Genomic DNA, 13,216 nt, shown 5'->3' with positions numbered 1-13,216 from the left:
AATAATCCTTCATGCTTGTCTGATAAATACATTTGAAAGCTACACACATGATGTAAACCCAGCCGAGTTGTACTTAGCAGAGAAAAGTATCAAGTTAAGATGCATTAAGACAATTAGGATTCATAGTAATTACAAGAAACTTGCCAGGGGCTAAGCAACCTTGCTACTTCTTTAGTAGCATTTATGATGTTTTTCCATTTTTGCTGATTTGTGTGTTCTATTTTGATATTTTCAGGTAGTCTAAAGCATGCTACTGGGAAAACACAGACAAAAAACTCCATTGTGCATGTATGTCAATCTTTTTGCATTACCACCTTAAAGTTTTCAGTAATTTGGCACTAACTGGTCTAACTTGACTTCCTGATTCAAAGAAATAAAAAGCTCTGTTAATGTAAAGATCACTTCTTAGGATCACCTTTGGCTAAGGTAAAACAGAAGCTTGAAATAAATGAAAAATTTAGTTATTTTAATTGCCAGTGCTGTACAAAACAGCACAAAGCCATATTGTCCCACAGCATGAAGTGATCAGATATCTGCCCAAAATGATGGACAGCTCTGGCCCAGTGAACAGGCAAAAAAATCCCATTTACTCTCTGCCAGATGGGACCTACTGGACGCTTCAGCGCAAACAACTCATCCTTCTTCAGACCTTCTTGTCCGACTCTTGAGCTAGCTCCAGCTGATAATGATGGATATCAAGGCTACAGTAAAGTGGGTGACAACAGCAGCCTTGTTATAACTGCCAGTCTTTCAGTCTTGTCATTATTACACATTGAAGATTTATTTGAGTTTATTGTTGTGCACCGGGTCTAGCCATTTACAATTCATCACCTACTACAGAAGGGTGAAGATAGTGGCCATAGCTATAATTGCCACCTCCACCTGCTTCTGGAAATTATGAGGTCACCAGCTAGGGCAGCCCAACATCCACAGAGCTCCGCAAGTCCCCACCAGCGCCTGCAGCGAATACCACCGATGTTACTCCTGGTACGTTTGGAATCATTATCTTTGACATTTTGGAATGCCAGATTTTGTTTGTAGTTATGGCATACCCACGCTTCAGAGCATCCCTGAAGTTCTAATTCTTTAACAGCATAATAAAACTTGATACCTGCTTCAGAATCCAGTGAGCTGATGTCCTAAGTCTTCTGTATTTGTAAACTAATATTTGTTTTATGTATCTATAAAGAATTAATGTTATCTTAAGTACAATGGGAGTGTACTTTTCAGACAGGCTTTCTTAAGACTACAAAACAACGCGATGCACAATGTGCTAATGTTAAACAAATCAAAAATAAATAGCTTAAAAAAATAACTCCATGCAAAGAATCATGTACTTTTACCATGGGTTTCTTACTGCATAAATATTTTAAAAGTGGAAATTGGTTACTCACTGCTGAAGTTTTCCTCAGTATTGGTAAATATTCAAGTACATAAACGCTGTCTTGAGAGAACACCACTGGTTCCTCATCAGCTCCTCCATTCCACTACTTACAGAAATATTCTCTGGTTTTATTATAATACTCTCAATATCCACTTCTTTTTTCATTTTTAGAACAATTACCTTTAGATAAAGTGAAAAATCTTGTGAAGCATGGATTTATCTTCTATTAGCAATCAGGGATATATTATTAAGAAAACCTGCCAATTTCTCTAATGTTCACAATATTCTAAACCCCCTAAAACTCAATATATGGAAACCAAGAGTAATGCTTCTGCTGTTCATTACAGGCAGTCATTTAAGGCAGGAGGGAACAAGTCAAGGTTTTAGTCAAGTGGCTTGATGAAGAAAAAAAAATTAAAATTCTGTTCAGGCTTAAGCTGGGCTGAAGGTCATCAGTAAAGAGGGTTAACTAGGACCTCACGGTAAGTAGTAAGTAAACATAGCAGAAATGCTTCTACCTAGAAGTCATTCAAAAGGTGCAGCTTTCAAAAAAATAAAAATAAATTTAAATCTGACCTGGTTAATGGTTATATATGCTGCTTAAACCCAAGAAAAAAGTTACATTTTCTGGTATTGTTACATCAGCAGCATCCTTTCAGTTCCTGTGCTACCTATATTGCATGAGGGAGAACTGTGTTATATTTATGAAGAATCTAATAAGGATAAACTTACTATACACTCTCAGATTTATAGAACTATCACATGAACACTGAAGTTATTAAAAAAATAGTTCAGGATTCAAGTCAGTCATTAAAAAGGTATTTTCCAACAAAGTCTCATACAGAAGTGCAAACATACACCAAATGATTAAATTATTCAGAACCCAACATGACCCAGCATTATTAAAATATCACTGATGGATTTGCACATTTCACTTTCAAGTAACTCCTTTCATCCAGGAGAAGCTCTCCGATTCCCCGCCCCCCCCCCCCCCCCCCCCCCCCCCCTTCTCCTGATGTCAGACAAGCAAGAGACAGAGAATTGTCTTGGAGTATTTTCTTTTTTTAAGCAGCATCATTTAATTTCCAAATGCAGAACTATCTAATAAAGTAAAATGATTTAATGTCTCAGACATGAGGTTTCCAATGAAGAGGGGTATCTCTCCTACACAACAAAATACAAACAGTCTGGAAAAGCATGTCAGTATAAGAAAATACTGAAGCACCTTTCAGGTTTTTCATCTCAAAGCACAGCTTTATTCTGTTATTCCCTAAAGTAAAATAGGACACTGTTTATTTAGACAGCCTTGCATCATTATTTCATTTGTTTAAAAGCCAAGTCAGGGCTGAACATCACATCCAATGAAGAAGTATATCTACGTAAAAATATAAAAATTCATATTTAAGTTTAATAAAAGATCTGAGAATGAAAGTGCCTATTTGCTTTGAATCCTGAATAAGTACAGGGGTTTCGCAAACAAGAGTGTCTCATGTTATTAAACTTCAATCAGTTTTAAGTTATGATGTTTTATTTTTGAAATGTATTTAATGCAACACAAACTGAGTCTAGTTTTTTATTTTACAATTTAAAATATTTTATTATTTTAAATTTGTTATAAAATACCATTTAGACTACAATCAACCCCCTGCTACGAGTCTGAGTATTCTGAAACACAAGACAGTCATTACAAGTGTATCAAACTTTCCAAGTTCCTCTTAAGTACAAGTTTATCTGCAAGGGGAAAGCGTAATCAATATACTCAGATGACTTCAGACTAGATTCTCTGTCAAATATATTGCATATACCTTATGAACAGCATTCCCAAGTAACATAAGAAATTTATGAAAAGTTGTGAAAATTTTTTTTTTCAGGATTAGTGCCAGATTTTGAAAGTTCTCTTTTTTCCAAGCATGTTCTTAAGGCTCATCCCACATGTTGCTTCTGTAGCTCAGCACTTTTGGACAGGAACATGGAAATCCAGGTTGCTTCTTTACATTAGTGGAATGCAAAATGTACTGTTTATATTTTAGTTTTTGTGAATGTACCAGAGTCAAAACCTTGGAGATCTTGGAAAGAGACTGCACTGCATCTATGGGTAAAGCAGAGACCAAGCAGACCAAGAAAAAGCGTCAGGCCAAGTGGCATTAGCCTTTAGTTCTGCATTGACAAAGTGAAGTGGCCCCTTGGTATTCAAGAAGCCAACAGGTAAAGAGAGGTAATGGTGCTTTTAATTGACACAGCATCCTTGGGCTTCTTTGGGCATAAGGAAAAGCTTTAAGTCTAGTTATTTGTTAAATCAGACATTTATTAACAAAAATTATTCAGTGGCATTTCCAATAAACAAGACGCTGAACAGAAAAGTTAAAGAAGACTTAGTATATTTGAGATTACAAAGTACCCTTACATTCATAATGATCAAGAGGCATGAAAAACTGACTAGTACATGTGTCTCTGTGCTTTAAATAAAGGGATGGCAAGTAAATGGATGTCAAGAATCTTAGAGGAAGAATTAATTCATGCTGAAAAATATAAATAAAACGGTGACAGAAATGCAATGCCACAAATTACTAAAATAGCTTTAAAAAGTTTTTTTAATGCCTTAATTTGACATGTGATAAAAATCATCACTTAAAAAAGATAACATTATTTGCAAATTGAGCGAGAGGACCTGATGATAGCCATATATAATCAGTTGTCACCTTGCAGCTCAATTAGCCCTCATGTAAAAATGAAGCATGTAAGGAGAAATGAGGTTTTGACATTATCTCTGCCAGCAAGATAATTACACAGCCTTCATTTAACAGTAGGGCAACACTACTGTAGCAACAAATTAACTCAGCTCCATTTGCAATTCATGGTGTGTTTTCTCATTTAATACCATTTGTCTTACCCCAAGTGAATGTTTCCATTAGTTTTCTCCAGCATAGCAAAATACTCTTTGACTTCATACATTACATCACCAACTACTTTAGTTCCAGTAACTTTCAGAAAGCTGTATAAATGTGATTAAGTGATTTCCCCCCTCCCTCCAGTTTTAACTAAACCATTCTTTTTTTGGTTTACAGCCAAATAATACAGCAGGTGCTTTTGGATTTAATGCACAAGGAACTGATCCCATTCCACATTCATTTCATTCCTGTATTGACACCAAAAGCCCTAATTTCCTTCATTTTATGAAAAATATATGAATACGCATGTATCTGTTAAGTCCAAATGAAACTTCACCAGTGTTGGTAACTAAAGTGATACACATTGCTTAATGGAAGCATTATTAAATAGAACAAATTTGCACATAAAACTGAGACTCAAAGACTTAAAACCAGATTGTCATGTCTGTCTTTTGTTAATGTTCAGAAAACATGCACACACAGGATTTTTTTTTTTTATTGCATGCAACTTCTTAAACAATACTAAGCAAGGGACTGTGGGCCAGAACTAACTTCCCACAAACTTGGATGTATGCCAACTTAAAACTTCTAGTGTTACCTTAATGCTTGTCAGCTCATAGGAATAGTTAATGTTTGAATAGGAGCTCTGAACAGCTCCTTAGTGCATGTACTAAAAATTCATGTACAAAACCTAACACCACCCTTCCTGGCAGTAATCAGCTAGGTCTACATGTAGTTTTTGTAAATTTGAAGAATAATCAACAGTCACCTGCTGGTGGCTTCACTGCCAGCTAAGCAGAGGGTAGCATAAATGTCTGAAAATTACCACACTTTGTGGCCTAGGAAAGTATTTACATACTATTACATACTGTTTTGTAAATATTTTAATTGCTAGTCATCTTTATAATGTACACAATTGCTAAACCCTTTTGTGAAAGCAACATCAATAGTTTAAGGTCTTTTCCATATTTTCAAAAATCCCTGTTTTCTAAAGGCAGGTCCAATCTGCATCAGAATGTCAATTACGCTGGAACTAGAAAATGCATGAGGACAGTCTGTCCTATGTTATTCAGCAGGAAATGAAGAAATTAATTACTGATTTCCAAAGCTCATTTCTCAGCATCTTCATTTTCTTCCTCATAACCACATCTTCATTGTAATAAAAGAAGCTTTTTCATTAGTTATGCAAAACTCCAAGATGATTTATAACTTCTTGATCTTCCCAAGAATTCTTATGATAAAAACCTAAGAACTACTACAACTACTATTGTACTGACAAATACACAGAGGAGGTAGTAGGGGATCATCCATCACAGTGACAATCCATCACAAAAATAACCCACCCAGAACATGTAGGCCTAAAAAGCTTAAAATGGTCACTGCAGCTAGTACAAATTGTGGCAGGTTAGAATGGCCAGGTTTCTCAAAAGTTTGTTCCCTTTTTGTTTACTTAGGAAATATAGGGCTATTGCGCTCTGCATCAATAAACAAATTTTGAAAAGAAGATATGAATTGGTTTTAATCACATACTATAAAAGATCAGCTGTTTTTTCCACCAGTCGTAGGTCTGTTATCATTCCCATCATATTGAAAGCTTATCCAACAGATGCCCTCCTCTTACCCTCCAGTGGTTCTTTGTGCACTCTAGATTAACACGCTAACAATGTTTTTCTGTATTAACCAGCGCAAGATATTTGGAGGAGTCTTTGTTGCCATAAAATAAGGAAAGCTGCATTAAAGTCATTCAAATTGTGTTCACTTACAAGGGACAAGAGCAAAATACGATGCCAGCACTTTGTATAAGGTATTCCATGCAAAAACTAATTAAAGGGTTTGAAAAACAGTATTATAGATACTCCTTTGAAACTTTACTTCATTTAAAATTGGCTACCAATGATATGCTGAATGTCACCTTTTTCTAGCAAGAATGAACAAACTCTCTGATAATAATCTAAACCACTTCAAAAAGCATAACCAGTATTTTTTTAAGTATTTAACAAACATGAACTCTGTGCTTGTCAAAGGAAAGCAACAACTATTTTCCAAATTAATTAAATAGAATAACAGATAGAACTGACATACAGATGATTTATCTAACTAAAGTTCACAAGATATATTTAGCCTATAGTAAAAGAAAGGGTGTCACTTTTTGTTACATGATTCCAAGGTGACTGCTTATATTTTGAACTGCTAGGCTAATTCTAGCCTGAGCACAAATCTGTCTTTTATTTCATAATTAATTCTCAGTGTCAAAACCAGTAGACGTCTTTTTTTGTATCAACGTACTCTGTCTGTTAATTATACCACCATAAAAATCAGGCTTGAAAACAGAGTAATGTTGTGACAGTATGAAAGCAGAGAAAGAAATTTCTGAAGGAAATACAGAATTCAGACTCAAGCAAGCAAATAAGTGAGCTCCTAAACCACTTGATAAAAGGCTCAACTTCACAGAAACTTACATTTCTTTTAATACAATAACTGAAAAAAATACATTCAAAATGAAACTGGTTTAGTCACGCTGGTATAATAGGTAAAACAAATGGTATTGTTTTACATACAGAAGGGTTGTATTCTAATATCATTACTCAAAATACTTGCATACAGAATGCTGACAGGAGAAAGGAAAGGAAATTGCTGAAACATACAGCTAACACTAGTGCTCTGGGTCACTCTTAAAGTCCCACTGCCTACACAAGTGCTTAAATTAAGAGTTGAGGCTCCAGAATTAAATTCTTATGAGTTAGAGCATATGAAACAACTTCCCTAGAACCAGCTCCTTCACTGCTGTTAGTCACCATCTCCAATGCCATTAATAAAGCATTACTGTGCACATCATACAAGCACCTGGACTTCACCATGACAGAGAGCTCTAAACACCCGTTCTCCTTGAACTTTCTCCTATGTAGAAATCTTTGCAGAAACTCTAAGTCTTCCTGCGTGTTCAGCAGATTGGTCCTGGGCTCTGCCTGATTGAAATGGGAAGTAATTTCAATGACACACTCAGTGTTTCGGCTAATTTCTATTGCAGCAGAATCAAATGGAGGGGGTCCTCCTTCAGCAACTACTCAAAGCATCTGCTGAGTTTACACCAAGCTAGGTCCGCACTCTAGAGGACGTTTAGCTCTGAAACCTGAAAAACTGAGAGGTAGCTGAGGTTCTGCTGCGCAGAACATCCATGTTGATGGTTCTCAAATGTGCCTATCTTCCATTTGTTAGCTTTCATGTAACCTAGATCTGAACTCCTTTCCTGAAACCTCACCCAGACATCTCAGGGTCAGTTTAATACCAATATAGTTCTAAAAGAACAAACCAAAACCCAAACCACCTGTTCCTTGTTCCCATTTCCAAAACCTTTTAATAACCCTACAAAACTGTAACCAGCAGTGATACCGATGTCCCAGTTTTCCTCCTTGCCTGCAATTCTCATCTTTGGCAAAAGTTCAGGTTTCAGACTCAAAGATTACAGCATTATTTGAATTCCACCACCAATATCACAAAATCTAATTCAAGTCTTCCATCATTTTTCATGCCCCACACACATTTTCCTGTTTTCTTTCATGCCATCTCCTTCTCCCTTGTCACAAAGACCAGATTCTCAATTTTTTTTTTTTTTTAATGCTCCTAGCATTAGCAGTTCTTTGACTTCTTCCTGTCTCTTGTGCACAGAACATTTTTCATGAACTCATCTGTACAGCTTTCACCCTTCCTCCAGTTAATTCCCTTTGGAAGACCCTCATCTGCCATGCTGCCCATGGGAAATCCAGCTGATTTATACTGACAAGTTAATTAAAAAAAAAATCAGCTTATTCTTATTTACCAGCCAACAGTCAAATACCTTGCTATACTATTTCCCTCGACCTCCTTCGCACGTGTGTTTTTTATCTCCTTGTAGCAGGGACAGTGTTTTTTACATTTGGAAAGTACCTATTACTTTGTGAGAACAACAAAAACCAAGTACAAGTATGTGACACTGAAGTCCACAAGGAACAAAAATCCCAGGTTGTAAACATTTTAGAAGTTATTGATGAACTCTCCCAATTAAAACAGTGAAAGTTAAATCTGCCAATGTTTTTGCTTTTTCTTTCTTTCAATAGTTATCTTCTCTATACTAGGCTACGTCTAGCCTTGCTCTGGAATTTTTAATTTTTTTTTTTTTTTTTTTTAGCAGAACTGCTGAAGTTCACTTAAAAGCATACTGCAACTGGAGACAAGAAATTGTGTTATTAATCCAGCCTTTCCCATGTTCCTCTTATAGTGCTTGGGACCTTTCACCAGCTATGAAATTTATTGGATTTAGTGAGCTGATTCAACCCGCTGAAATGCTGAGGGGTGGGAGGGTGCAACCAAGTGCACAAATTCAAGTTGAGTAATTTCAGTGAAATACTGAACTATTCCACTAGGTGGAAAGGAGCAGGATCAACTGAGAATGTGCATCCTTTTTACCCTCTCCTCCTTTAGGGACTACAAGCTGTTAAACCAGTTCAGCTGTTCCATTTAACTTCTTAAGATACTAAATAAATTGTTAACCTTCAGGGTGCTGGCAGGGGAAGATTACAATAGAAGATTGTTTCAAGTTCTTTACTGAAACAGAGGCCATACTGCTGACTTAACCTATTCTACCATGAACAAGAAAGATGGAAATGGAATCCAAAAGCCAACAAGCTCAACCACAAGAAAGTCTAGTATATATTAGGAAAAAAAAACAAACAAGAACATATTTGCCTTAAGAATGACATTAGTAAATAAGTTCAGATGAATCATCATAGTGAAAGAGTTCAATTTTTTTATGCTATTAAGTCAAAAAACCTTTTAACTAATTTTATAATCTGAAACCATTATACCTCATGTATAACTTTTTAAAAGACCTTATGCCTATTAAAAATATTTCATAGTATATTCTATCAGAAAGATGTTCATTTTATAACAAAACAAAGGCTAACCTTTAAAAATATTTATTCATTTCTTGACTTGCTTGTAATGAGGAAATACACATATATGTATTAAAAACAGTTTTGGTCACTTTGACCCCCAGTTACATTCTCATGTCCATCTCAACTGGCTGAATAAAATGAATTTAACAAGGTAGTTGAATGTATATTAAAAAAAAACAATTAGAGAGCTATGATATGGTATTTCCCAATATAATAGGATCATAGGATGGGATCATTGGCTGGAATCAATTAGTAATTCAGGTGGGAAGAGACATCAGGAGGTCTGTAGTCCAATGCCCTGCTCCTCAGATCTGAGGTTAAACCAGGTTACTCAAGGTTTTATTCAGTTGGGTCTTGAAAACTGCCAAAGATGGAGACTGCACACCCTTCTGGGCAACCTCTTCCATTGCTCAGCTGTCCTCATGGTGAAGTGAAATAAGACATTACCTCAAATCTGAATTATCAGCTAACACAACATATTTCAGTATTCTAACAACATGATTAATGAGAGGAAAAATATGAGACTGAAATGAGACTGGTATGCTGATGGTGAAAGCTAGTAAAACGTTTTTTAATTAAAACTGTACCACAGTCACATCCAGATTTTTATTCTTTGGAAAAGATTGTTTTGAGTTTCAGGTTAATAACAAAAGTGATTTCAAGGTGCTTTTGTTTATCGTTAGTTGCCATATTCGTATCCCAGTCTGATTAATAGCTAGATTCTCATATATTATTAATGCAGAAAAGAGTAACATTGAAGGATACAGGTAAGTTTAAGAAAAATGAAATATTTCAACTAAAATATTTCAAATTCTTCAACAGGGGAACTGAGCTCAGCCACTCCCTCCAAACCAGCAGATAATATACTCACTGTACACATAAAATTATGCATATAATAACACTTTATTATTATACAGTGCTTATGCACATCTAGACTAGAAAGGCAGCATGTTTCCTTGAGGCAGCAATAGTCTATTAAAGCTAAACTTATGCTGTTTACAAGAATTATCTTGCTAGGCCAATGAATATGATTACATCTTTTATTGCGTAGACAAAAAATTTTGAAGTTCCACTTGTTTATACATTACGTATTGTTATTACACATACAATATTATCAAATTAAAATATTTCAACATAAGCATTTAGCATAACATATTACCATTCTTGCAAGTTTAGGCAGTCCATGTTTCTTAAACTACAGATTAACATCATAAACTACTGTTTCTTGCTTCAGTTGCAGAACAGGGGAAAACTTAAAACATGTAGATAACTGTAGATTACTATTTTTATGCTTTCTGGGCTTCTTTTTCCAGAAGCAGCAAGTCAATATAGTCCAGATTTCAATAAACAGTATGCATTTTTACTTACAACAAAGCAATTTCTGTTGTTTTTTAGACTAAAAGAATGTTTCCATAAGCACATTTCAGATATTGGGCCAGATTCTCAGAATGCATAATAATTTTGTGACCCGTCTGTACTTTAAAGTGGAAGACAAAGACTTGCACGGCTTGGCACCAAGGAACCTAATATTGACAATAACTTCCCTGCTAAATAGTAAATGCTCTGTTTGGGTTTTTTCCCTCTCTTCCCTGCCCCTTTTTGTTTTCTACCTATACCTCACACAGAAACACTAAGAGGACAAGCTAATACATTAGACAGAGAAATGTTAATGGCTGACTTCACTATAATTGGTCAACAACTTCACAAAGTAAAGGTTTTGGACAGAGGATAAAAGAGGGAGCTTTGATAAGGTAGTCAGCGAGGTTGTAGACTCTGGCTGGTTAACATTCCTTGCTGATTTAACAGTGGTAATTCCCAAGATAGGCATTGCTTCTGATGTAGGACTACCAAAGCACTTGAATTTAAATGTTTCCCTGTAAAATTTAAGCACTTGGTCAAGTGCATAAATCTCTATCAAGAGACTGCATGCACCCTTTCAATATTGAGTACTATTCAGTTAGCCAAAAGACTAAGTGAGATTAAGTCTCTGCCAAGACTGGTTTTTAACCACTCAATTAAATCTGACATGCTTTAAGAGACAAAAGGTGTTTAATCAGTTGTTACGGGTTTTTCTGACAGCTTGAACATATGCAGTCTACTCTGTTCTTACTCAAGTCAATACCAAAAACTTCTGCAATGTTGCTTCAGGTCCATGAAAGGCAACAAGGCATACTTCCCATTTCCAGACTGGGTACACACTGGTGCCAAAAATAAATATGAAGCTTCAGGTAACAGAAAAGACAAAGTAAGTTGTGTGGGGATGAGAATGACTATCATCAGCCCACCAAACCTAGACAGGTTTCCAAACAACTTCATAGAGCCTTATTTTTCAATTTTAACTTACGTAATCAAAAACTAAAGGTAAAATCCCACTCAGGAAACAGTCTGTCCTAAATGACTCACTACTGCTAAAAGGGACCATCCCACATCCCCCTTTCCATCCCGCTGTCAGCTTCACATTCCTGTCAGAGTTGATGTTTCTGACCTTCTCCAGATCACTTCCAGTTCACTAAAAAGATCAGAAAGCTAACCTTAAAAAAAAAAAAAAAAAAAAAAAAAAAAAGAGTCTGGGTTTTTTCTTCCCCTGTTTTGATGAATTAAGGCAGCTCAGAAATGGGTCTTCTAATTCAGAGCTGTGGTTAAGATGTAGGGGAGGAACCACATGGCCTGGAACGGGTGGGAGATGGGGTTAAGAGCTAGGATAAAGTTAAAGAAAAGCAAGAAACAAGGAGGTAAACCTTTTCCTTCCAGCTGCAGGAAACCACTGGATCAACTCAGCCACGACAGAGACCTTACATTTCAAGTTTGCAGACATGTTTTCCTTAAATATTAGAAAACCAAAATATCCATTTCATTTCTCATTAACCGAAAAATAACTGAAATAACTTTGAAAATCTCAGCCAACATGCAATATTTTGTTTCCTTCAAGCTCCCAACATAATTCAGATAATGCATCACAGCTAGGAAGAGGCTTACTGAATTTGTGTGTGACCAACTACAATTCAGTAAACAATTCACATGCAGAACTGCCTCCGTTTGCATCAAATGAATTGTGTTATAATGGAATGAGTGTGATACTTGAAAGAATTGCTTACAATTGCACATACAAGAGAAAAAGATAGCTAAGTCTAAATTAAGATGTTGGCTATGAAGTTTCCAATAGGACCTTGACATGACTGTTGACCTACTCATGACATGATCACACCAGTAAGGATTTGGAATTCTATTAGTATTACCAGAGGAAAAAAAGTCAAGGAGTCATCAGGAAAACAAATCTATATCTGCTACTCCATCAGCCAATTACTGTTGTTAAAGTGGAATTAGATGAGTATTGACAATGCGAAGGGGATAAGGATTAAGCAGATGACAGAGTATACAGCTAGCATTGCTGTTCTGTATTTTTTCCTACAGAAAGCCTGAAAAAAACTCAGATGGGAAAGGAATATACTATACAGAATACAGTATTATAACTCTGATCATGTCCTGAAGTAGCAGTTATATACATTAGCCTTCCAGCCAATCACAAAACCAGGCCAAAAACTACATACGGTATTGAAGTGGAGTCCACTAAGGCAAGAGTATGATGTGACATTAACTTGACAACTCACTTCAACCTCAATTATCTGAATGCCATGAAGTAATGCAATTAAGTTACGTTAGAGGTATTTTTCTTAGTTCTTGAGAACTCTTTTAATGTAATAAATGAAACCATAAAAATTTCTCAGTTAAATGTAGCAGTCTTCACAAAGTCAGTGGACTTTTGACATTTAAGAAGTTAACTTCATAGCCTATTTGTAAATCTTTTTAAATACTGCAGGTAATGAGAAAAAGGGCAGACCTGGAATTCTTACTGATTATTTTGACTGATATAGCTATCAGGCTGCAACCTGGCTTTATCATCAGCTACAATCATCATTAATTTCTTTTTAAACACAGACTCAACATGTAAAGAGTGTATTTCCACATGGAACAATATACAAAAACTTTAGCAAACAATTTCCTCCTGTGGTCTA

The 13,216-nt window shown here is 35.7% G+C and overlaps 1 protein-coding gene across 1 annotated transcript in view; it reads right to left on the bottom strand.

The window, feature by feature from the left end:
• Positions 1 to 3,415: 3,415 nt before the first annotated feature.
• GPATCH2 (G-patch domain containing 2) overlaps positions 3,416 to 13,216 on the bottom strand; it is a 60,440-nt gene continuing 50,639 nt past the window's right edge. The window contains exon 6 of the mRNA XM_041128408.1: positions 3,416 to 3,473. Coding sequence (XP_040984342.1) covers positions 3,435 to 3,473 — 39 coding nt within the window. The 3' untranslated portion in view covers positions 3,416 to 3,434. The remainder of the gene's footprint in view (positions 3,474 to 13,216) is intronic.

Source organism: Aquila chrysaetos, chromosome 13 (assembly GCF_900496995.4).
Source record: "Aquila chrysaetos chrysaetos chromosome 13, bAquChr1.4, whole genome shotgun sequence".
NCBI classification, from domain to species: domain Eukaryota; kingdom Metazoa; phylum Chordata; class Aves; order Accipitriformes; family Accipitridae; genus Aquila; species Aquila chrysaetos.
Note: the sequence above shows the minus strand (reverse complement) of the source record. Positions and strands in the feature narration are given on the sequence as shown.